At 54.4% G+C, this 24,937-nt stretch overlaps 1 protein-coding gene across 1 annotated transcript in view; it reads left to right on the top strand.

Annotated features, from left to right (window-relative positions):
• The first annotated feature begins 940 nt into the window (after positions 1-940).
• Positions 941-24,937, top strand: part of RASGRF1 (Ras protein specific guanine nucleotide releasing factor 1) — a 53,807-nt gene continuing 29,810 nt past the window's right edge. Inside the window, exons 1-5 of the mRNA XM_056866001.1 lie at positions 941-1,204; positions 13,513-13,619; positions 16,651-16,798; positions 17,790-17,882; positions 19,207-19,460. Coding sequence (XP_056721979.1) covers positions 941-1,204; positions 13,513-13,619; positions 16,651-16,798; positions 17,790-17,882; positions 19,207-19,460 — 866 coding nt within the window. The remainder of the gene's footprint in view (positions 1,205-13,512; positions 13,620-16,650; positions 16,799-17,789; positions 17,883-19,206; positions 19,461-24,937) is intronic.

Raw genomic sequence — 24,937 nt, 5'->3', positions numbered from 1 at the left:
TTCCGCCCATCACCCTTGGACTGTCTCTGGGCGCTGGTGGTGTTTTTACTTGAGGGAGAGATGTGGGCAGTGGCCGCTCCTTGGCCAAAAGGCAGGCCAGAAGGGACTGGAAGTCAGTTGTGCCAGGAGTTAAAAAGCAGAGCCACCGGCACATTGGTCCTCGGGACCAGTCCCTGGCAATTTTGGGGAAAGGGTGAGGGTGGCTTAGATGAGCCGGGCTGCCTCCTCTTGGGGCACAGGCAAAGGGACGGCTGTGCCCCTTGGTGTGTGCGGTGCTCAGAGATGTGTGCCTGGAGGGGGGACTCCGAGCGGGAGTCCTGAAAGGGCTGCCGCGTCATGGCCGCAGACCCCCCGCTGTCCGTGGAAATCCCTCCCTAAAGCAGCGCGGGCCCCCAGGGAGGAGGGCGGCCCAGTCCCCCAGATGGGAGCCCAGCCCTGCCCGACACGGGCCGGCGCACGAGGCCGGGCGGGCGCTGCTGGAGCGGGCGAGGGGGCCGGTGGGTGGGAGCGCCCTGGCAGCCCGGGGGAGAAGCCGGCGGCGGGGCTCGGACGGCGCGCCCCTGCCCGCGCGCCCCGAGGAACCCCGACGCCCGTCGGCAGGCAGCGCTGTCCGCGGGGCTGATGGCGGGGGGGGGGAGGAGCGGGCGCGGGGCGCCGCTGTCCGCGGTGCTGATCACATGACGCGGCGGCGGCGGCGGCGCGGCGGCTGAAGCGGCGGCGGCGGCGGCGGCACCGGGCTCGGCGGAGCGATGCGGCGGCGCTAGGCGGCCGGAGCGCCGCGGCGGCGGCGGCGCGGGGGGGGGGGCATGCGCGAGGCTGGGGTCCGGCGGGCGGCGGCGGGCGGGCGGCGTGGGCGGGCGGCGGGGCTGTGAGCGTCCGCCCCGTCCCGTCCCGCCCCGTCCCGTCGCGTGCCGCGCCGCGCCGCGCCGTGCGGGGCAGGATGCAGAAGGGGATGCGTCTGAGCGACGGGCACGCCGCCTACCTGGCGCTGCTGGCCAAGAAGGAGGGCGGCCGGCGCGGCTACCTGGGCAAGCGCAGCGCCGACACGGCCCGCTGGCAGCCGCGCTGGTTCGCCCTGCTGCACAACCTGCTCTTCTACTTCGAGAGCGACGCCAGCGCCCGCCCCGCCGGCCTCTACCTGCTGGAGGGCTGCGCCTGCGAGCGCGCCCCCGCCCCCAAGCCCAAGGAGCCCCAGGACAAGCAGGTGGGTCGCGGCACCCCCAACCCCCCCCCGCCTCGCTTCGCCTGCCCCCCGGCCGGCCGGCGGGGGGGGGGGGTTGCTGGCCGAGCCCGGCGCGGTCAGCCCTCGGAAGCGCCCGAGCGCCCCCGGTGGAGAGCAAGCGGAGGCTTCTGCGGCAGCCGGCCCTCCCCCCCCCCCGCCCGCCCGCCCGCCCCCGGGCATTTCTTTGTGGAGGGGCGGGAGGCCTGGGCTCTGGGGGAGAGCCCGCCCGCCTAGGGGTCTGGGGCGAAGGCGGCCCGGGCCATTCCCAGGGCACAGCCGCCCGGAGCTGGAAGGGGCCTCCTTCCCTTCCCCAGCTCCCAGCCTTGGGATCGGTCTGGGGGGGCTGTGCTGCTGCTGACCCCGGGGAACAGGGCAGGCCCTCCGGCGGGGAATCCAGAGGCGCCCAGGAGGTCTGCAGAGCTTTGGAAACAGCCCAGCCGCCTTGACAGGGCCCAGGAGCAACCATTTCTCTGTCCGGCCAAGGGATGTGGCTCTTGAGTGACCTGGTGGGTTTTAACGTGCAGGGAGCTCACCTGAGAGTAGAAAGGCAAGGGGGGCCCTACCAGTCCCCAAACCTCTCTGCCAGCCGGATCTGTTTCCTGGAGCAGCTGCAGCAGAGAAGGGCCTGCCTTCCCTAGGGTGGCTGCCCAGCCCTGCTTGGCCGGCAGCCAGGAAGTTCAAAGACCCCTTGTGGTGGGTTGTTGTGTGTGTCTGTGGGGTGGGGGGGCTCCAGTTTTCTAGTGTGTGCAGTTTGTCAGTGCAGAGGCTGGTGCTGGGGGGGGCATGCTTGGGGCCTTCTGAGGCGCCTTCTTGCAGAATTCTCCCTTCGCTTGCATTTTCAGCAGTACAGTTCGGCCTCTGCAGTTTTTTTGCAGCATTTCCCATGAATTGGAAATCATCTCTCAGTAAACGTTTCCTCGGTTATGTAACGGGACTCCAACATCTTGGTCCAGATAATGGTCCCAGGTCATGTGATGCTGTTCTAAGAGAGGTCTGGGAACAACGTGCCACCAGGTGCTCCAGGCAGAGAGTGGGGCACGGCTTTATGGACCTTGCAGAGCGGAAGGCTGTGATAGCAGCATCCCTCACAGCCTCGCTTGGCCTGTGGAACTGCTGCTCAGAGAGGTCGTGTGTGGTTGGCCAGCGGTGAAGGCCAGCAGCGTCTGGGGCCAGAGGGCTTGTACGAGTCAGGGACGGGCAAGAGTCGTGCCCTTTCGTGGGCCTAGTTGCTGGAGGGGGACGTGGCTCTGGGGTGGAGTGTGTGCTTCATGTGCAGAAACATCTCTGGTTCTACAGGCAGCCAGTGTTGGGAGAGAACTGACTGCCTCTGCCCGAGGCCCTGGAAGGGTGCTGCCAGTCAAAGGGGACAATGCTGAGCTGGGCAGACCAGTGGGCCCACTTGGCGTAAGGCAGCTAGTGATTTGGGTGTGTGCGTGAGTGAGGCTGGGTCCATCCTTTCTTCCTCCGTGGGTGCCTGCATCCTTGCCGATCATTATCAGCTGAACGCACTGGAGAAAAGGTGCTTCGGGTGACCGAGTCTCTTCCTCAACTAGCCTGAGAGGCAGATTTGCATTCAGAAATCTCCCTGGCTGCCCTCAGCTGCCGCTCATCGTGGAGGCCTGGCCAGCTCTCTGCTCATTACTGCAGTGAGGGTCTAGTTCCTGGCTGAGTCTCCTGGATAGAAGGGCTGAGGACCTTGGCATTTGCTCTGGGAATTCAGAGGGGAACTCAGAGTGGCATTAGGTTTTTCTCACAGCAGGAGGCCCTTAGTATTAATTCTTGAATTTCATATCCAGACCTTTGAGAAAGTAAAGTGTCCGGATGTTTCAAACAGAAACTCGCTTTCTGACAGCAAGTTTGATCAGTGGGAAATTTCCAGGGTGATGTTCTGACTTCCAGCAGACAATCTGTGTGACCAAGGGAAGGTGTGAGAGATCCCCCTCTCTGAGTTTGCTTCTCCAAATCAGTTGCTCAGACGTGGATACAGAAACAATAGATTTATTGAAGCCTTCAGGAGATGAGACAGGCACAGGTAGAAAGTTGCAAGTGAGGGGCTATACGGGTTTACAGAATATATTGACTCCAGGGCACTGGGGCACTGGGGTTCACACTTATTGTTATGGGAAGTTACAAGCTTGGCATAATACAAAACATCAGACGGATCCCAGGAAGTCTGGTGCGGCTATCACACTTCCAAGGCCGCACCGGCCTGAGGGAGTACTGGCAGGAAGAACAGCGGGGGGGAAGATACATGGGCCATCAGGCCTGGCGCCTGAGACCAGAAGGTGTGAACTGCTTTTACGAGTTCACTGATAACACCGCAGGTGATGGAAAGCAGAGACACAAAAACAGAGACCCTCACATTCTGCCCCCCTTAAGGCCCCCCTCCGAGAGGACGAGGCTTATCGGGATAAGCGAGGTGGAATTCTCGGACCAAGCGAGGAGCTGCCATGTGGGGTGCGGCCACCCATTCGTCATGAGCGGAGCCAAGGTTTTTCCAGCGAACAAAGTAAAACAGTTTCCCTTTCTTCCATTTGGAATCTAAAACCTTGGATATTTCCAAATGGGTATCCCCTCCTACTACGGTAGGAATCTCATGAGCGGGAGGGGGGTGGAACTGGGGAGCTGCTACATAAGGTTTGAGGAGGCTTATATGGAAGACTGGATGAACTCCCTTAAGAGTCTTAGGGAGACTCAGTTCCACGGTAACCTCGTTGATTACTCTGGTAATGGGGAAAGGTCCTACATAACGGTCGCTCAGTTTTTTGCAGGGGCGAAGAGAGCGGAGGTTTTTGGTGGACAGATAGACTTGCTCCCCCACCTTGAGTTCCCATCCCGGAGACCGGTGTTTGTCTGCTTGTTCCTTGTACTTGCTTTTTGCCCTTTCCAGATTTTTGAGCAACCATGGCCAGGTGGATTTAACCACCTGAATCCACTCCTGAAGATCAGGGGTAGACTGGAGCTCTGGCGAGACGGGGGCAGAACCGAAAGGGCCAAAATCCGTCCCGTATATAACTTGGAAGGGACTAAAGCCGGTAGAGGAATGAGGCGCATTGTTGTACGCATATTCGGCAAATGGCAGCAGGTCGACCCAGTCGTCCTGGTGGAAATTTACATAGCAACGCAAATAACATTCTACTACCGCATTTACTCGTTCCGTTTGACCATCCGTTTGGGGGTGATAGGCGGAAGAAAGGCCCTGTTCCTCCACTCCCATTAACTTTAGGAAAGCCCGCCAGAATTTGGCAACAAACTGGACCCCCCGGTCGGAGAGGACCTTCCTCGGGATCGAGTGTAGCCTGAGGACGTGCGTGATGAACAATTTAGCTAAGCCCTGGGCTGAAGGAAGACCTGCACATGGAACGAAATGAACCTGTTTGGAAAAGAGGTCTGTGATAACCCAGAGAACCGTTTTCCCCCGACTTGGAGGTAGGTCGGTGATAAAATCCATGGCGATGACTTCCCAGGGACGGGAGGGGTTCTCAAGCGGTTTGAGAAGCCCCGGGGGTTTTCCCATCCGTTTCTTGGCTGTGGCGCAGGTGGGGCAGCTGCGCACATACAACTCTACATCAGATCTCATACCGGGCCACCAGAATTGCCTTCGAACCAGGTGAAGCGTTTTTATGAAACCAAAATGACCCGCTAGTCTGGCCCCATGTACAAGTCCCAATACTTCTTTGCGAAGGGAAGATGGGACATATAGTTTCCCCCCTTGCACCCACCAAGTGTTGGTTCGTTCCAAGCCAGTGGGGAGGAGATGGTGCTCCTCCTCCTGTAAGGAGGCGTCCCGGAGTCGCTGTTGGAATGCTTCCGGGATACCTTTGAGCGTAGGGGGGGTCTCCGGTTGGCGGGCTTGGGATCGGGTGGTGACGGCCAAGCCAGGGACTTCCCCTCGCTGTTCGGGAGTGAACAGGGAGTCGACGGGGCGATCGAAATCGTTGCGATACTGGGGAAGTCGTGACAAAGCATCAGCTAGGGCATTTTCTTTGCCAGGGACATGTTTGAGGGTGAACCGGAATTTTGCAAAAAATTGGGCCCACCGAATTTGTTTGGCATTGAGTTTTCTAGCTCCCTTGAGAGCCTCGAGATTCTTGTGATCTGTGCACACTTCGAACGGCAGCTCGGCCCCCTCCAAGAAGTGTCTCCATATGGTAAGGGCATGTTTGACCGCTGCTGCCTCCTTCTCCCAAATGGCCCAGTTGATTTCGGACTGGGAAAACTTCTTGGAGAAGTAGGCGCATGGCCTCAACCGTCCCCCCTCATCCCTCTGCAATAGGGCCCCGCCCATGGCTACATCCGAGGCATCCACCTGCACCACGAAGGGCTTGGTGCAATCCGGGTGAGCCAAAACGGGTTCGGATGAAAAAAGTAGCTTTAAACGTTCAAAAGCTTGCTGGCACTGGGGAGACCATTGCAGACGGGCTGAGGGGAGTGCGGCGCTAGCCCCCCTGTCCTTGGTACGTAACAGGGCAGTGAGGGGAAGCGCAACTTGGGCAAAGTTGGGAATGAAATTCCGGTAAAAGTTGGCAAACCCCAAAAACTGTTGAAGTTGGCGGCGGGTAGTGGGGGTTTCCCAGTCCCGCACCGCCTGGACCTTGGCGGGGTCCATTTCCAACCCTTGGTGGGAAATCACATACCCCAGAAATGTAATAGAGGGTTGGTGGAATTCACATTTGGACACCTTAGCATACAGTTTGTGCTCCCGCAGCCGCTGGAGCACTTCTCGCACTAGGCGCACATGGTTCTATGGTTTCAGAGTAAATAAGAATGTCATCGAGAAATACCACCACCCCCCGAAACAGTAAATCATGCAAAACTTCATTAATTAATTGCATAAAGACACTCGGAGCCCCCGAAGGTCCGAACGGCATGACCAGGTACTCAAACATCCCAAAACAACTGGAAAAGGCCGTTTTGGGTTCGTCTCCTTCTTTGATGCGAATGCGGTGGTAGGCTTCTACCAAGTCCAGTTTGGTGAAGATTCGGCCCTCCTTTAATTGTGCTAGAAGGTCAGGAATAAGAGGGAGGGGGTAAGCATTAGACTGGGTGACTGCGTTCAGTCTGCGAAAGTCAATACACAGTCTTAAATCGCCCGTCTTTTTCTTTACAAAGAAAGCTGGGGCTGAATAAGGAGCCTTGGAGGGGCGGATGAAGCCCCTCGCCAGATTGACATCCAGATAGTCTCGCAATACAGTCTTTTCACTAGGGCTCATGGGGTAAACCTTTCCCTTAGACAGTTTGCCTTCCCCTACAATCTCGATGGCACAGTCCGTTTCTCTGTGGGGAGGCAGTTCGTCGCATTCTCTAACATCGAAAACATCAGTAAACTGCGAGTACTCAGAGGGTAATTGAGGAGAGACCGGGGCGGGGGACCCTACCAGTGCGGCGGCTGGAGTTCTGAGTACCCGTTCCTTGTCATGCAACCCACAGGGGTTTTCGGGGAAGGAAAGCACCCGTTTAACCCAATCAATGGAGGGATTGTGTCCCCTTAACCAGTTCATCCCTAACACCACAGGGGTTACAATAGGGGCGATGGTGAAATACAACCGTTCCCAATGTTCCCCCACGGACATAATCACGGCTGCAGTTCTATGGGTCACAGGGCCCCGTTTGAAGTCACTCCCGTCCATTTGGGAAAAACGGAGGGGTCCCGGAAGCCGCTTGCGCCGGACACCCAACTTCTTGGCAGTTTCCTCATTTATCATGGTGCGGGCACACCCCGAGTCGACCAACGCGGGGACCTCTAACGGGGGACCCCCTTTGGGTAGGGACAGCTGAACACGCACAAATACATTGTCCTCTTGGGCGCTTACCATCGGTGGAGCTCCTTGCACAACGATAGGGACGGTCTGCTGCGGAGCCCCCTCTACAGCAGACCGACGGCGTTTTTTGCCGGCTGTTCCCACTCTTCCTCCTCGCTGGAAGAGGGGGACGGGGTGGTGGCTTCCGGGGAGCCGTCCGAATCAAAGACGGTATTTGTAATCCGGGACCCCGATGGGACCGTAGAGTCGGATGCCCCATCCTGGGGGCGCGCGTGGAGAGCGGAGGGTGCGCCGGAGCGCCGGCTCAGTGGTCCACTTCTGCGGCGAGGCTGGCTGTCGGCGGACGGTTTCGTCGGCTCGGCCTGGGTTTGGCGGGGGGGGGTCGGACGGCCTGAGCGAGAGGGGCATTGCGATGTAAAGTGACCCTTTCCCCCGCAGATCAGGCAGACGCCGGCCTCGAACCGCTTGCGGCGTTCCGCGGCCGAGAGACCCCCGCCACCCCCTTGCCGGAGTTCCCGGCCACGGTCACCTCGGGGCCTGGGGTCTCGCCCAAGCCGTTGCTTGGACAAGTTCAGGAGTTGTTTGCGATTCTCGATGTCAGCAGCATGGCGAACCCAACCTTCCACATCCGGGGGGTTCCCTTGCATGAAGGCCCAATGTTGGAGGTCTGGGTTGAGACCCTCCCTGAAACATTGTACCAAGGTAGCTTCACTCCAGTCCAGAATTCGGCTAGCCAGTGACTGGAACTCACTTGCATACTGCGCCACCGACTTAGTCCCTTGGCGCAGTTGCATCAGGGAGGCTTTAGCCCGCTCACCCAGAGTCGGGTCCTCAAAACGGTTTCGGAGTGCTACCATGAACTCGTCCAGGGTTCGCAGCACCGGCGAGCGGAGTTCATACTGCAACACCATCCAGGCAGCCGCCTCCCCTTGCAGTAAGGAAGCCACGTACTGCACCCGGGACTCCTCAGAAGCGAAGGTTCGGCCTTGTTCCCGCATAAAAATGTCTACTTGGACCATAAAAAAGGTCAACTGGTCTCCCGACCCGTCATACGTGACTTTCAGGTCCCGACGGGCCGGGGGGGCAGGGGTTGCGGGCGGAACTACCGGCGCCCCGTCTGGGGGAGCACCGGCTGGAGGTTGCAACTTCAGCGCATCTAGGGCCGTAGCCATCTCACCCATTACGCGTTGCATGCTCTCCATCTGCTCCTGCATAGCCCGGCGGTCTTCCTGCCACTGCTTTCGTTCTTCCTCCATGAGGGCCTCTTTGCGGGACGGGTCCCCTTCGAGTCCCGTGCTGGGGAAGGCCAACCGGCGATCCTTCGCCGCAGTCCGCGAGAGCGACCAGCCCTTGGGAGAGTCCAGCCAATAAGTAAGCCCCCGGGGACGTTCGTCCCGATCTTGGTCGGGGGCGCGACCCTTCGGTTTCTTTGGCTTGGCTCCCTCCTCCTTCGGGTCCGGCTTCTCCGGCTCGTCCGGTTCCTTGGGGGCATCGGGGGTAGGGGTGGTGTCCTCGTCGGCTGACATTCTGTCCAAAGCGGTACAGCTGCAGTCCGAGAGGCAAGGACTTGCAACTTAATGTGAGAGATCCCCCTCTCTGAGTTTGCTTCTCCAAATCAGTTGCTCAGACGTGGATACAGAAACAATAGATTTATTGAAGCCTTCAGGAGATGAGACAGGCACAGGTAGAAAGTTGCAAGTGAGGGGCTATACGGGTTTACAGAATATATTGACTCCAGGGCACTGGGGCACTGGGGTTCACACTTATTGTTATGGGAAGTTACAAGCTTGGCATAATACAAAACATCAGACGGATCCCAGGAAGTCTGGTGCGGCTATCACACTTCCAAGGCCGCACCGGCCTGAGGGAGTACTGGCAGGAAGAACAGCGGGGGGGAAGATACATGGGCCATCAGGCCTGGCGCCTGAGACCAGAAGGTGTGAACTGCTTTTACGAGTTCACTGATAACACCGCAGGTGATGGAAAGCAGAGACACAAAAACAGAGACCCTCACAGAAGGGCTGGTTCTCTCTGAGCAGGAGCAGCAGCGCCAGCCTCCAAGGAGGATTCCAGAGCATCTGACTGCAGGCTTACCTGGCATGCCCATAGCTTGCTAAACTGCTGTTAAAAATGTGTACGCGCACTTAGAAGCACATGAGAGCACTGAACTCTGCAAACCCCCAGAGCAGTAGGAAGGGTGTGAGCCACTGGGGGTCCCAGCCCCCTCCCCAATGTGTCAATAGGAGGTTTTTATATAATTGTCATGTCGTAAAACTTCATTTAGCCTGCCAAAAGGTTGTTTTGAAGAAACAGGACCATTTTTCATCACAAGTACTCATTGCTAGGAAAAAAGTGACCTTTAATATTTTCTCTTTTATAAAGTCAGGGATCTGGAATTTTCCCTATGACAATAACAACCTACGCAGATGATAAGGCTGTGCCGCAACAAAGCAATTCCAAAAGATACTTGGGTAAAGAGTTAGGGACTGCGGCCTATACCACGGTGTATAATTTGTGCTGTCTGCTGCTGTAAGTAGGATCTGTCATGTAACTTTTGCATCATTTAACGTATCATATTAATACAGACACTTTGCTTCCGTTCTGTTTATATTTCTGTTTGGCTCCACATGGCTACGATCTAAACCCTCTTGCATTCCCTATTGGATGTCCCATCCTGGTGATTGTACTGACTTACTCTCTGTGTAATCTGCTTTGAGTTCCAGTGAGAAAGGTGGACTATAAATAATGCTAATAAACACATAAATCTGCAAGTTCAAAACCGTTTGTTCAAGATTCAGCGCCCAAAGGTGTTCTTTTGACACCCAGCCTGATCTGCTGGATTTGTTTGTGGTTCTTAGTGTTAGAAGGAAAGCAGTAATTGCTTCTTACCGTACTGCAGACTGTATATTGACCTTTCATGGCCATCTTCTGTGTATAACATTGATGCTAGAACAGTGGAATATGAGGAAGGGAGTGAAGCCAGAGAAGGGCCTGGAATGAGGGGAGCCTGAGATGTCTCTGCACCACACCATACTCTCTTGTGTCCGAGGAAGCTTGGGGGACCCAGTTCCTTTGTGTTGGTGTGCTCGGCACAGCTTGCAAGCTAAGGAGACTACGGGAGAGCAGGGAAGAGGTGTGACTGGGTGGGCCTCAGAGGCATGTAGAATGTGTGTGCTTGCTGCCTGAGCCCTGTGGTGTGGGGGGGCAGAGAGCATGTCCCCCTCTTGCCACCTTTGACTTGAAAGAGTGTCACACCAGAAGCTGGGCTTAGTGGCTGTCCAGATCTCTGGAATTTACAAATGGCCGGTCTCCTGACTATCACGTGGCAGATATGTTCTACAGACAGTGTGCCTGTTTGCAGCTTCCCCTTAGAGGTGAACACAGGAAGCTGCCTTGTACTTAATCAGAACATCCACCCATCATGGTCAGTAATCGTCTACTCAGACTGGCAGCAGCTCTCCAAGGCCTCAGGCAGAGGTCGGTCACACCACCTCCTGTCTGATCCTTTTAGCTGGAGATGCTGCCGGGGTCATTGAACTGGGGGCCTTCTGCATGCAGGGTGGATGGATGCTCTGCCCCTGACCCATGGCCCCTCCCCTGAGGCATCAGCATAATCCAGGCAAGGAATTCACTCTGCACGGTTCCCTCCAGGACTGGAGATGCACAAGATGCCCTGCGATGTGTGTCAGGAGATGCACAGACACACCCGCATACATACACCCAAAGACACACTTTCCCCCTCTGTCCCAGAGTGCCATGGGCCTCCCAGCACTGGGTGGTGTGAAGTTTCCTTGGTTCCCTGTCTTCTTGTGTTCTTTGTGTGGGTAGTAGCAGCACAGCAACAGGGAGGGGGCCACTTGCCTTGGCTGTTTGTTTCCCTCCATGGGGCACTGTTGGCACACTGCCCAACGATTAGGGAGTGGCTGTGGACTCTGGTGCGATTGCCGTGCCCTCTGCACCTTGGAGTAGAGCCTCTTTTGTACATACCTGCCCTCTGCCAAGCGAACAGTGCCTGTGCCCAGGGTTGGCAGCAGGGAGGCCACTCTTTCCATTCCCACGGAGGGTGGCCTCAAAAGCCTCCCTCCCAAGTTGCCTTCTTGGGCATGAGGTGACTGTTGCTTTCCCACTGCAGGGAGTGAAAGAGCTGCGGGGTGGGGGACACACTTCTGCTTGGGAAAACATCCCGACAGAAAAGGGTAAAATGGTTTCTCTTGACCCCGTATTTTCTTTGCCCCATCTGGCTGGGAACCACTGAGTGGCACCACAGCTGATGGGCATGATGGTGGGCAAAGGAGGCCACAACTTCTATGAGAATGTTCCCCATTACACCAGGGTTGTAGCTAGCGCAGGATTATACCAGCATGGGGGCAGGGGGCAGGCTGGAGAAGCCCCACTCCTCCTCCAAGGTGTGCCATATGCCACCTAATTCTGCATAGGCCATGGGCTACACCGGCATAGCACATCTTCAGACATGCTGGACTCTCTCCGAGTCACCCGGGCGCCCCCAGCCTGGGTCAGGGCCCTCTGCCATTCAGAGACAGGGCTGAAAATGCTCTCTTCGACAAGAATCTCTACAAAGCCGTCATTGAGCACAGCAGGGCAATTGCAGTTGTTGGCAGTCGGCCACCTGATGCAGAGGGAGCCGGGCACCTTGGGGCATTGCCGTCTCCCTTTCCCTCGGCTGCCTTGGGCAAGCCCCCTCCCCTGCTATCTCTGCATCTGCCTCTCCAGCTCGCAATCCCTGCCAGCCACGTATTCCACATAGGAAGGGAAATGGCTGTTGGGACCGTGGGGGCCCAGCAGTGCCAAGCGTGGCTGCTGCCCAGGGAGGGGGGCTGGCAGGCAGCCAGGAGGCCTCGCTGCTTCTCCATGGCTTTGAATAGGGCTGCCCTGCAGCCGCTGCCAGAGAACGCTTTTACTTGAGAGTAGAGGCCTGAGGGACAATGGATGGGTGGAGCAAACTGTCTCCTTATTTATTTTCCAAGTTATTCAGTTCAAGCTCTGGCCTTAGAGAACATGGCTTGTTTCCTAGGAGACTGAAGGAAAGGAGAGCAAATGAACGACACACACACACACACATGCACGCACGCATGCATGCACACATACCAAACCCTTCTGCTGGGCTAGAAACCTCCTTGATGAAAATTAACACAAATACAGTAAATGCCAAGGGAAGATAAAAATAGCCTGCGAGCCGAGTCCCTTTCTGCTTCTGTCTGAGTCCGCTTGGAGTTCGGCATGGAGCAAATGAGGAGGGCTGGGATCTCAGATGCTCGCTGCCTGGGCTCCCAGGGGCTACTCAAGAGCAGGGAGGGTAGCAAGTCTCAGTCTGCTCACTGGAGGTTCATACACCTGCCTTCCTTGGACACATATACACATCGAAGCACCCCATGGCTACCCCTCACCACTCCATGCAATCCAAACTGCTAAGAACGTAGGAAGAGCCCTGCTAGGCCAGGCCGGTGGTCCATCTAGTCCACCATCCTGCCTCAAAGTCCATTGCAAGAACTGTCCATTTATTCCTACTTATGTCCATTTATTCCTATTTAGGCCACCTGTTGTTTAACCAACTTTTAATCTAGAAGAGAACCTGTCCTCTTATCCCATGACTGTCAAGCTTACTCAGGAGTATTTGGTGAGGTATCTTTGTCAAGAGCCTTTTTGGAAGTCCGAGTATCCAGTGCCTGCTTGATCACCCTTATTCACATGCTTGTTAACCTGCTCAAAGAACTTCAAAAGTTTGGTGAAGGAGGACTTCCCTTTGCGGAAGCCATGCAGATTACCCCCTCAGCAGGCCTTGTTCCTCTCTGTGCTTAACAATTCTCTCTTAGATAATAGTTTCTGTCTACAAATTTACCTGGAACAGATGTTGGGCAAACTGGCCTATAACTCCCTGGATGCCCTCTGGACCCCTTTTGAAAAATTGGTATGCCATTTGCCAGTTTCCAGTTCTCTGGCACAGAAGTCAATTTTGGTGACATTACGTAGGCTAGTTAGTAGATCTACAGTTTCATATTTGGTGTCAGGGTTGGGCCTGATGAGTCCTACTCAGAGGGTGAATATGCCAAGATCACAGATCCCACCGAGGTCAAAACCCTGGCCGACCCCAAGGCTCTTGGCCTCTCAGGGCCCATCAGGGGCCATGCCCCCAGCCGGGGCTGCTAGGCCAGAAGACCAGTTGGCCCGGCCTGTCATGAGCAGAAGACAGGCTCAGATGTTAGGAGTGCCAAGAACCCCCCCCCAAGCAGACTTGGCTACTGCTAGCGGCCCCCTGGCCAGCCCCAGAGCCCCATGAGTGGAGAAGGCAGAGATGGCTGCTCTGCTCAGATGGCAAAGTGGACGGCTGCCCACCAGGGGCCACTCCTCTAGCCGCTGGGCATTACAGGACCTCAGCTGACACCTTCTCCGAACACGCTTTAAGCTGGGAGGATTTCAGAAGGAGGGTGTCTTGGCCAGACCGTAGCGATACACCCAGTCTCAGCAGTAAGGCAGCAAATTCCCAACACAGTCTTCTTCCTTATTTTACAGCACTATTTTACTGTTAATTTTAACCACGAGAACCAGAAATCCCTGGAGCTGAGGACGGAGGACTCCAAGGACTGTGACGAGTGGGTGGCTGCCATCAGCCATGCAAGGTACCTCCTTCTGGCAAGGCTTTCTCCCACCCCCTGCTACCTGCTGTGAGTGCTGACATGGGGGGAGAGGAAGGGTGGCATTGGAAATGTCTACCTTTTGCCTCTGGGAAGGACACATGAAAGTGGGGGCCCGGGCTTAAAAGGGCCTTGAAACCTTCAAGGTGGTTGGTTCCCTGGGCGGCAGGCCTTCGTTCCAGAGGCAGATTCCTGGAAGGCAGCGGGAGCCAGGCTGGCCCGGGCAGGGGGAGGGAGGCTCAGAAGTAGAAAAGGAAACAGCAGGGGAGGCTGGCCGCTGATGCACCCAAGGAGGAGAATTCATCCTTGACAGCTGTGCTTTAATGTAATTATTTGGTCCCGTTTTTCTTTCTTAAATCGCTCTGCATTTCCTGAAAATGCTCTTTTACCAAGAACTAAATGGAAAGAGGGCTCTCTCCCTCCCTCCCTCCTCATTCACAGATGATACCTGGAGGCTTTGTGCCAAAGGGCACAAACGAAGCCAAACATCAGCTTTGATGCACCTCAGTCATTGGCAAATGCCAAGTCTGGCTTCTAGTGGCCAGTTTGGCATAGTGGCACTCCAAGGGATGAGATGGGACCTGCAGTGGCTACTTCTGTGGATTTATATGTGCAAACCCCCAGATTGGCAGAGAGCAGGTCTATTCAGGATCCTTCCCAGGTCTGGTGGTGGACAGGGCCATCAAGTCGCTGCTGACCGATGGCAACCCAGTACGGTTTTCAAGGCAAGAGACTACCAGAAGTGGTTTTGCCATTGCCTTCCTCTGCGTAGTGACCATGGGACTTCCTCGGCGGTCTCCCATCCAAATACTAACCAGGGCCGACCCTGCTTAGCTTCTGAGATCTGATGAGATTGAGCTAGCCAGTCAAGTCAGGGCACCCAGATCTATTTAGTGGGATTTACTCTCAGGAAAGTGTTCATAGGATGGCCCTGTCCAAGTGTCACAGATGGGCGCGCAGGGATTAATTGCATCTGGGTCAGCTCTGGTTCCTGCTGCATACTAAAAATCGTATTTGTCAGGTGCTCAAGTTGAATGATGAGGTGCATAAATGGTCTCTAAAGGTACAGAACATTGGGGATACTCTACTTCAGGGTGTAATTTCAAGGCTGGATCTTAGAGACTCAGATTCAAATCATCCAATTAGCTCTAACTTAACTGGCTGTCATTGCACAGGAAATGCTGTTAGCCTATGCGAATAACAGGTAGGCACTGGGAAGCCCTCCGCTGCACTTAGAAGCGAGATGAAGAAGGGCAATTTGATTGGCAGGTATCTATCCAAATAAATTGCAGAGTAACAAATTCCAGCTTGGCTGACTGCATAGATGAAGCTGCCCTTATCCGTCACAGCCTTCGGAGTGCTCCGCCCAGGCTGGAGCCAACTCTCCAGGGGCTCGGGTGGAACTCGTGCCCAGTGTGGAGCCTGAGCTCCTCTCCTTCCCTTTCTCTGAACCAAGAAAGGCAAAGTCTCAACACGTGCCCTGAATTGTGACATTGTGGACTAGAGCCTTGCTTCAGTCTGAGGCCTGCCATGAATGGGGGAAGATGGAAAAACAGTGACAGGTGGGTTTAAAGACCACGCCATGGACAGTTGGTGACATTTCTGTGCAAAACTCTGGGGCTCTGGTCACTGTGCCTCACACGGCCAAAGGAGTGTGTCCGCACAGCAGTGGGCATCTCCGTGCAGTGGGGGCCTTAAAGCAGCCATCAGGGATTGAAGGAGACCCCCCCCCCCCAGCTGACGGGAGCAGGCAGGTGTCTGAGTCTGAGCCAAAAGAAAAGGCACCACTTTGAGACGCTGGAAGGAGCAGAGTCTGCCTGGAGGTGGCACAGAATCTCTCTCTCCCTGTGGGGATGGGGGGGGGGTAGTGGAGCTGCTGCCCTGCAGGGGGGCCTCTTTACCCCCACCTGTATATTTGTAAACCAAGCCAATGGGACAAAAATGCTGTCTGTCTCTGCAACCAACATGGATAAGCGCTGGAACTTTTCACCGCTCAGAGGACTACAGCACACTTCACAGTTTATCAGATAAGTTCAGCGAACTTCTGTTGAGTGTTGTATAAAAATGTCCCCAATGAAACCTCTTGGCTAACCTGGCCTTTTAAACCCCACTGGCCACAATGCCCCTCCTCCCCACCTTTGCCAGTTTGTGTCTAATTGCCTCCACTTTGTGCATTCTGACTGAAACGGGGCTCTACCCCACAACAACGGTGTTCTGCATTGGTCAGACCTCACTTGGAATGCTGTGTCCAGTTTTGGGCTCCTTTAATTTAAGAAGGATGTTGACAAGTTGGAGCGTGTCCAGAGGAGGGCGACCAGAATGGTCAGAGGTCTGGAATCCATGCCCTATGAGGAGAGACTTAGGGAGTTGGGTTTGTTTAGTTTGGAGAAGAGAAGGTTGAGGGGAAACATGATAGCCATGTTGAAATATTTGAAGGGATGTCATGTTGATGAGGGAACTAGCTTGTTCTCTGTTGCTCCAGAGACTAGGACACGGAGTAATGGATTTAAACTAATAGAAAAGCGATGCCACCTAAACATTAGGAAGAACTTTCTGATGGTGAGGGCTGTTCGACGGTGGAATGTGCTGCCTTGGCGGGTGGTGGAGGTCTTTGGGCAGAGGCTGGATGGCCATCTGTTGGGAGTGCTTTGATTGTGGGATCCTGCATGGCGGGGAGAGGGTTGGGGTCACTGGGGATGTGGGGGGAGGTAGTTGTTAATTTCCTGCATTGTGCAGGGGGTTGGATTAGATGACCCTGGTGGTCCCTTCCAACTCTATGATTCTATGATTCTAACTTTTACTACAATCAATCTCTTGGTCTTTGACGGGCTGCAGCCCTCTTTTTACTGCAACGGATTAATACGGCTGAGCGGCTCCCCCCCCCCCCGGGAAGTTATCGGGCCTGGCTAGAGGAGTGCGGTGTGGGTTCCCTGGTGCCCCCTCCGGGGTGTGCCAGGCAGGCAGGCAGGATGAGTGGAGAGGAGGTGTGGTTTTAACTGTTGTGTTTGTGAAACAGTTATAGGACGCTTGCCACAGAGCATGAAGCGTTAACCCAGAAGTACCTCCATTTGCTTCAGATTGTGGAAAGCGAGAAAACGGTTGCCAAGCAACTCCGGCAACAAATCGAAGATGGAGAAATAGAGACGGAGCGCCTGAAATCAGAGGTAATGGAGCCCCTCCCACCAAGGATGCCGATCATTTCAAGTGCAAATGAGTTGCAGAGGTGGCTCATTTAGGGCCTCTTTCAGCCAGCCCAGTATCCATCATGCAAACCACGTTCTTCTGAGCAGGTAGGATTCTGCCAGCAAAGGCCTCACGCTGGCATCGCCCAATTGGAGAACAGCAAAAAGATGGCCCATCGAGCAGCTGATCGGGTGCCCAGATAAAACCGTAATGGGAAGTGTATTCATTCACCCATGGTCGCACAATGCCCAGCATCGTGCAGTGGAACGTACGATCCTTGTGCCTGATAGGAATCTGTAGAGTCTGACATTCAATATTACAGTCCTTGGAAGACGGGTGTGCACCAGAAGTCAAGATCTACAGTGCTGTAATATCTGTCAGGAGGAGGGCAGATGACCGCTGGGACAGGTGACCGCTGAATTGCCCGGGCCCGGAAGATTTCCGCTTAGGAAGTCAGCATGGGAGGGTGGGGCATCAGGGCATCGGAGGAAGAGGCGTGCCTGGAGTCAGCTCTGTTGTCCCCCAGGCTTCAGCCCGGGAACCCCAGTGGCACACTGTTGGAGACGCAGGGGAAAGTTGCCCAGCTGAAAAGTAGGGAGCCTTCAAAGCCAGGAGCGTTTTCCATGTAAAATGGCCAGGGTTCTGCAGACTCACAAAACCGTTTAAAGGTTTACTTTGGGAGGGAATCGGACATGCCAAAGCAAACACTTCCTGTCTGGCTATCAATCTGCCGGGGAGTGTGTGTGTGTCCTTCCTCATTGCTGTTTAAAGGAATGGGTGATATATTTTTGCTCATAAAAGTAGGATATTTCTTGAATTCAGTTCAATTCTTTTCTCACTTTAATTTCTTCATTTTGCTTATCTTCTCTCCCTCCCACACAGACTTTCTCCTGCGTCCTGCCCTGAGGCTGGTGGGTGGGCTGTGGGGTTGGGCCCCTTTTCTTTACCTGTTTGTGTTCTGTGTGTTCCAAGATTGCTGCTTTGCTGAAGGAGAACGAGCGCATCCAGTCCAACCAGACGAACATTCCCAGTGACGACGACAGCGACATCAAGAAGATCAAGAAGGTGAGCTCCAGGGTTTGGGAGGCTGGGAGTTCCAGAAGCCCTGGAGGAGGGAAGCGGAGGCAGGCAGCAAGAGCCCCCCCAGGAAGGGGGCTCTTTTCTCCTGGGAAAGACAGTCTCTTGGCCCCTTGCCAAGAATCTGCACATCCCCGATCTATGACCCACAACAGTCTGGTGGTTGCTGATTGAACGGAGGCATATTTTCCCATTGGCTTCTTCATTTGTTGATATGCATTGTCATGTGTTATAGTGCAGGTGTGACCATTTTCAACAAAAACAAGTCTAAAATGTGTGCAGGAGGGGGGCATTGTGCCACTCTAAAATCATGCACAATCTCAGAGTTCATCTTCTGGGCATGGAGCAGGGGTCACTTGGACGGGGGAGGTAGTTGTGAATTTCCTGCATTGTGCAGGGGGTTGGACTAGATGACCCTGGTGGACCCTTCCAACTCTATGATTCTATGATTCATTCAGCTCAGCACAAACTCACTACAGGTACACCTTATGAGGTTGTTGGATTGGTGCAAGAATATATGTTATTTGAGAAGCGCTTCAAACACTAGAGTCAGCATATCAAATTCTGCTTAAATGCATGCCCACCAGCTGCATTCAACAGGTGTTTGAGTGGGGGACAGAGATGGTGCTCATATTTATTTATTTACTTCATTTATGCCCCACATTCCTCCTCAGTGGGGGCTCAAAGTGGCTGGCATCGTCCTCCTCTCCTTCATTGTTATCCACATAACAGCCCTGTGAGGTAGGTTAGGCGGGGAGAGAGTGATTGGAGCAAGCTGCCATGGCAGAGTGAGGATTCGAACCTGGGTCTCCCGGATCCTGGTCTGATAGTATAACTATGCTACACGTACTCTATTGCCTTTTTTACTGGTTGTTGTCAGGGCTGGCTATAATTTGATTGAGAAGATGGCAGGAGAGTAATAGTCAAGCCACAACAGAACAGTCAGATGTTTAATTTTATTTACAGTTGCATGGGAAAGCTAACTTTTTAAGAAAAGATTGACTATGTTCTTTGTTTTCCTCTGTAATGGGAAATTTAATTTTCAAAATAAGCATTAAAGAATGAAGCTACAGAGCCCACACGGGGCTGTGCCAGCACACGGGGCCTCTGGGCAAAGGTGCTGTGAGTGTGGGCACCGAGAGGGGCTGAGGTTGCAGGCCAAGCGAGGGGAGGGGTCCTCAGCCAAGGGAGACTCGTCCCTTGGAACACAGGGGAGGTGTTCAGGGGTGGGGGGAGTCAATTGCCAAGTCAGGGTCTGGCCCCACTGTTTTTGCTTGCCCCCCACCCCCTGAGCCTCCTTCTTTGCAAGCAGGTCCAGAGCTTCCTGCGGGGTTGGCTGTGCAGGAGGAAATGGAAGACCATCATCCAGGACTACATCCGCTCCCCCCACGCAGACAGCATGAGGAAGAGGAACCAGGTGGTCTTCAGCATGCTGGAGGCTGAGGCAGAGTACGTGCAGCAGCTCCACATCCTGGTGAACAATTTCCTGCGCCCGCTGAGGATGGCAGCCAGCTCCAAAAAGCCCCCCATCACCCACGACGATGTCAGCAGCATCTTTCTGAACAGGTGAGCAGGTGCCAGTTCTGGCCACGGTGCAGCTCCAAGAGGAGGGCGATCAGTTGGCTGGAGAGAGGAGGAGAACTTTGGCTTCTTTTTGAAACTGAGGACAGAAGCAACCTGGCTGCTGCATTCTAGAATCACAGAGTTGGAAGGGGCCATGCAGGCCATCTAGCCCAACCCCCTCCTCCCCCGCTCAATGCAGGATCAGCCTAGAGCATCCCTGACCAGGGTTTGTCCAGCCTCTGCTTGAAGACTACCAGAGAGGGGGAGCTCACCACCTTCCTAAGTAGCTGATTCCACTGTTGAACAACTCTTACTGTAAAAAATGTTTTCCTAATATCCAGCTGGTACCTCTCCACCCACAATTTAAACCCACTATTGCGAGTCCTATGATCCTCTGATGCCAACAGGAACAGCTCCCTGCCCTCCTCTAAGTGACAGCCTTTCAGATACTTAAAGAGAGCAATCATGTCTCCCCTCCACCTCCTCTTCTCCAGACCGAACATTCCCAAGTCTTTCCTCGTAGAGCTGGGTCTCCAGCTGCATGGGAGGATTCTGGCACACAGGAGAGTTGCATTTGTAGCCAGTCTTTTGCTTCTTCTTTGGGATGTGCAGTGATAGAGCAAATGGGAAAACCTGTCTTCTGTATGTATGTCAGGATACTGAAAACATACAGACATATAACTATGAATGAAAAAGTACCCTGCCCCCCCCCCACTTCTAAGCTGGCAGCCATTGCTGACTTAGCAAGCTGTGCCGAAGGGCACGCAGATGCTCCAGGCCCTGTCAGTTCAGCACGCAGCCTGCTCTGCCAGTTGCAAGCAGGCACTGATTGCTTGGGCTGCGTTTCAGGTGTGTCCGTGTGGGTCATTGTTCTGCTTCCTTTGCAAAACATCGCACTGGTTGTCAGCCTCATCCAAACTGCTTCCTGGGGTCTCTTGCTAAAATAACAGAACCTATCGGTAGTACGCCCATGTTAGCATTAGGTGGCACAGTGCAACAGCCCCAACCCACTCAAACATAAACAAGTCACCAGCGTAAATAAACAGAGGGAGAAGCCCTGCTGGGTCCCCGATTGCAGGGCTCCCCCCCCCCCCACAGCTGCCCCTTTGCCCCGTGCGTCTTCCACTGCCTCCAGTTTTTAAAAGCACATCGTTAAAAGGTAAAGATTCTTTTTTGAATTGAGACTTGGCGCTTCGGTGTCTCTGTGTTCTTCTGGCATCTGCTTGTTATGATCACAAATCTGCCTCCCTCTCTGTTTACTGCTGTCGGTGGAAGTATGCCTCCATAACTTTGCTTCTCATTTTGAGCAGATTAGAGCTGTTACACCATGCCTAGTGCTAGAAATCGCATAATCACAGCTATTTCAAAACATGTTTTTTTTAAAGACGACCACACCCAAACTGTAAGAACTGAGGAGCCAATCAGCTGGCACCGCAGAATAAGCAGCAAACGTGCCTGCTCAAAGGCGCTGGACACAGACTTGGGCAAGGGCCTTCAAGGCCATCCAGTTGGGAACTTGCCCAGCATCTGTTTTTGGTGCCACCATCAAGGTGCTTCCAGCTGAACGCGGAAGTCCCCCAGAGCCATCCCTCTTGGGGCCTCTCATGCCCGCTTCGAGATCACCACTGCCAATTCAGACAGGGCGTGCATGGGAGAACTAGGGGGCCGGTGAACAAGCAGAACGCCCAATCTATCCTTCAATCCTGAAACAAGGAGAAAAACTCATAGGGGAGGATAGCCACCTCCCTCCAATTCAGGGTTTGCCTACGCAGGTGAGGTTCTGAGGACGATAACCTCACCTTTTTCTTCCTTACTTTAGACTCTGGGCCTGCCAGACTTTCCTTTCAGGTTTGTAGGATACCCAAAAAGTGGAGCAATTGTTTGTGGTACAGGTAGTGTTTTACATGGTGTTATATAGCGAGGCAGTTATATAGGTGTTATATAGGTGGTGTTTTACATAGGTTACATAGCGAGGCAGAACAAAATAAAGGCCTTTTATGCAATGCCTATTTCCCTTGCAGTTACCCCTCCGACGACTTCGGGTCTTTGTTTGGATTATGCATGCCATTTCCGACAGTCAGAGGTCGCCTCGTTCTCCCCCTGTATTTCCCTGCATTTTGCCCACGTTTTCAAATTTGAGATAAAACAGGTCTCTGAAAAAGCGGGCAAAATGCGAGGAAACACAGAGGGAGAGTGAGGCAGCCTCTGATGGCTAGAAACAGAATACATAAACAGAACAAAGACCTGAAGTGACCTCAAGGGAAACAGCCATGCATAAGAGACCAAAGAGAGGCCCGCCATGCTGGCCTTGGAGACTGGGGCTCCCAGGCAGTCCTCGCTCCATGGGGCTGATTGCTGATCACAAACAGTGAGATCCAAAGGCTCTCAAGGCTTGCGGAGCAGTTTAAAAGTTGCTGCGGCCCAACTGTGTGCACATGGCGACTGCTGTCCCGGGCTGCATCCCCACAGGCAGGCTAGCTGCGGTCATGGCCCAGCAGGGTCCAGTGGACACCGATGACTCCTCTGACGAAGAGTCAGCCAGCAGCCCTGGCTTCTATCCACAGCCAGCACTGGAGGTGGCACAGGAAGAAGCAGCCCCTGTGGGGCCAGACCCAAACCCGCAGCCAGGAACCAGCACAGCAACTCCTCAGCCCTCTAGCCCTGAGCTGGCTGCAGAAAGCCAGCTGCCTGTCTGCCCACCCCCCTTGTCACCAGAGCCTCAGGAACAGCAGGGGAGGCGAACACGTAGGACCTTACAGGACTGGAGGCGAAGTGCTCGACTGGCAGCTCGGTACTGACCCAGCACTGACAGCAGGGATGAGTGTTTGCAGGAGCAGGTCTGAGGTGGCATTACAGGCTGCCTGAGCAGCGTGAGGTTTATATAAGCAGCTGGAAAGGGTGTAGCTGTGTGGAAGCAGCACGTCTATCTATGCCTGACCTTGCTGTGAACTGTCTGCTCTGTCTGGACCTCGGCTTGGACCCTTGGACCTGGTTTTTGAACTACCCTTGGACTTGCTCCTGTGAGAGTTTAAACCATTCAGTGTGTGTTTGTGTGTGTGTGCTGGGGGACCACGACAGCTACTGCCTTCAGCATTACCTCTATGATTATGCCCTAATTGGCTTGGATTTGGCAGTGCAGGCCTGAAGCATCCAGTGGAAGAGGCTAAAGAGAGAGCTTTCCTGGGGCTCTGCAAAGATTCGCCATCTCCCTGCTGTACAATGATGCTCTGCGTGTAAATCCACTCAAGCCAGATCAATCTTATCCTCCTCCCATCACCCAGATAGGAGTGAAGTTTTATCCCTGACTGATCTGGGGCTGTGCAGCGTCACTGACTAGGCAGAGGGGATAGGGACGCTGGCCCTGCGTCTCTCGGGATGGGTCAGGGACCAGAGGAACAACCAGCAATAATGTGTCTCCCATCTTGCGGTCTTGTTGATATGTGTGGGGGTGGAAGTTGCGACCACGAGAACAGACAATCAAACGGCAAGTCAGCCCCAGTGCGATAAAGACAGGTGAACAAGGCAGAAAAGACAGGGACCGTGGAACAGGTGGAAATGCAAACACACCATTACTACAGTGACGAAGGGCTTTTGTCATGACGAGTCCCTTGAGAAGCCTCCTGCCTCCCTCTGCCGTGTTTTCCAGTTCCCAGTGGCACTGAAATATCAGCCTTCCCCAACACTCCTCTTGTCACAAACCGAGGCTAACAAAACTTGCCCAACATCCAGCCAGCCCCAAAGTAGCCTTAAAAACAGTATACAGCATAGCAGATGCACAGAACTGTGTAGAAAAAACCCCTTTCTTGGTTAAAATAATGATTAATTTAACAATGGATATTTTCCTCTTTGTAGAATTAGTTTTTTCCCAGGGACAAATTCCTCTGAAAATGAGCGCTCAGGAGCAGCAGTTTGCTGATTCCAGTTTCATTTGCCTTTTCTATAACTAAATAAATTTTATTTGTGGCTAGTATGCCAGATAAAATGGGTAAAACAGAAACTGACCCTACAGAGTAGATGCTTACAACCAAGGCCAGCAAAATTAGGAATCACCGGATTTTACATTTCCACAGATTAAGGAAGTACATGAAGGTGACGTAGCTTCATTGCTACTCCATGGTATTTTGCGACCTGTGTGGTGAGTGGTGAGCCGTGTCTCCCAGCAGAAACCTTTGGGTCCATTCACCCTCATCACCAGAGCCCATTTCCCTAATCAAAGGGTCAATAATATTGAAGCGGGCTGACTTGTAGAGGGGACATCTAAAAAATACATTCTCAATGGTTGCCAGCTCCCCTGTGTTACACGGACAAAGTCTCTCCACCCTGGGGATTTTCTTAAATCTCCCTTCTAATATGGCAGATGGTAGGGCTGCACATCTGGCCAGTGTATAGGCCAGAGGTGGCGAACCTATGGCACGCGTGCCGGAGGGGGCACCAGAGCCCTCTCTGTGGGCAAGCGCACCGTCGCCCCAGCTCAGAAAAGCAGCCCCAGCAGCAGCAGGAGAGGCGGCGGGAGGGATCCCCGAGCCGCCTCATGGTGGCGACCCCTGCCCGCAGCCCCGGCTCTTTCACCGGGCAGCCTCTCTCCTCTCCTTCTTTTGGCAGCCACGAGGGGAGGGGTGGGGGGGAGAAAGTTGAGCTCCCCGGGTCCTCTCACTGTCTCCGGGGCACTGGCGAGCTTCCCTCTCTCTCCCCCTTGGGGGTGCAGGGTGACCGGCCGGGATGGCTGGCGGCGTGTGGGGGCTCTCCTCAAGCGGGAACCGCCGCGCATCTCCTGCTTTGCATCACGAGCGGCAGCGAGACTGGCGCTGGCTCTGGCTGGCTGCGCCGCCCCCGGCCCTGCCCTCAGAGGAGGAGTCCTGCTGGGGCAACCTCTGCCCTCGCTTCTCACCCAGAACTGCTGCTGCTTGCGCGGCCTGGCCAACTTCCCCGAGGCTGCAGTAAGTGGGCGATCCTGAGGTAACACGGCGACATCGCCTTGCTTTTCCTGCCTTCGCAGGAATTCCTCCCCTGGTACGATTGCCAAAGATAGGACCTTTTGGAGGACTTTGATTCATAGGCAATTAACACACACACACATGATTGCCAACCTCCAGTTGGGGCCTGGGAATCTCCCGGGATTACAACCGACCGCCGCTCTACACAGATCAGTTCCCTCCCCAAACTCCGCTGTCCCCCAGATCTCCAGGAATGTCCCGGCCTGGAGTTAGCAACCGTATTCAGGTTAAATTGCCGTGTTGGCACGGCGATAAATAAGTGGGTTTGGGTTGCAGTTTGGGCACTCGGTCTCTAAAAGGTTCGCCATCACTGGATAGGCCCTCCTATGTGTGTTCCTTTCTAGGGAGTATAAATATGCAGCTGGTGCTAGAATATACATGGAAAGTTGAGGTGCTATAAATGCAGGGGATCTCAAGAGATCCATTTGACACTCAATAACTTTTGTTTCATTTATAGTTAGTCTAGCTTGGTCCATTTGCAAAAGT

This window comes from Euleptes europaea, chromosome 20 (assembly GCF_029931775.1).
Source record: "Euleptes europaea isolate rEulEur1 chromosome 20, rEulEur1.hap1, whole genome shotgun sequence".
Taxonomy (NCBI): Eukaryota; Metazoa; Chordata; class Lepidosauria; order Squamata; family Sphaerodactylidae; genus Euleptes; species Euleptes europaea.
This window is presented reverse-complemented; position numbering and strand designations above follow the sequence as displayed.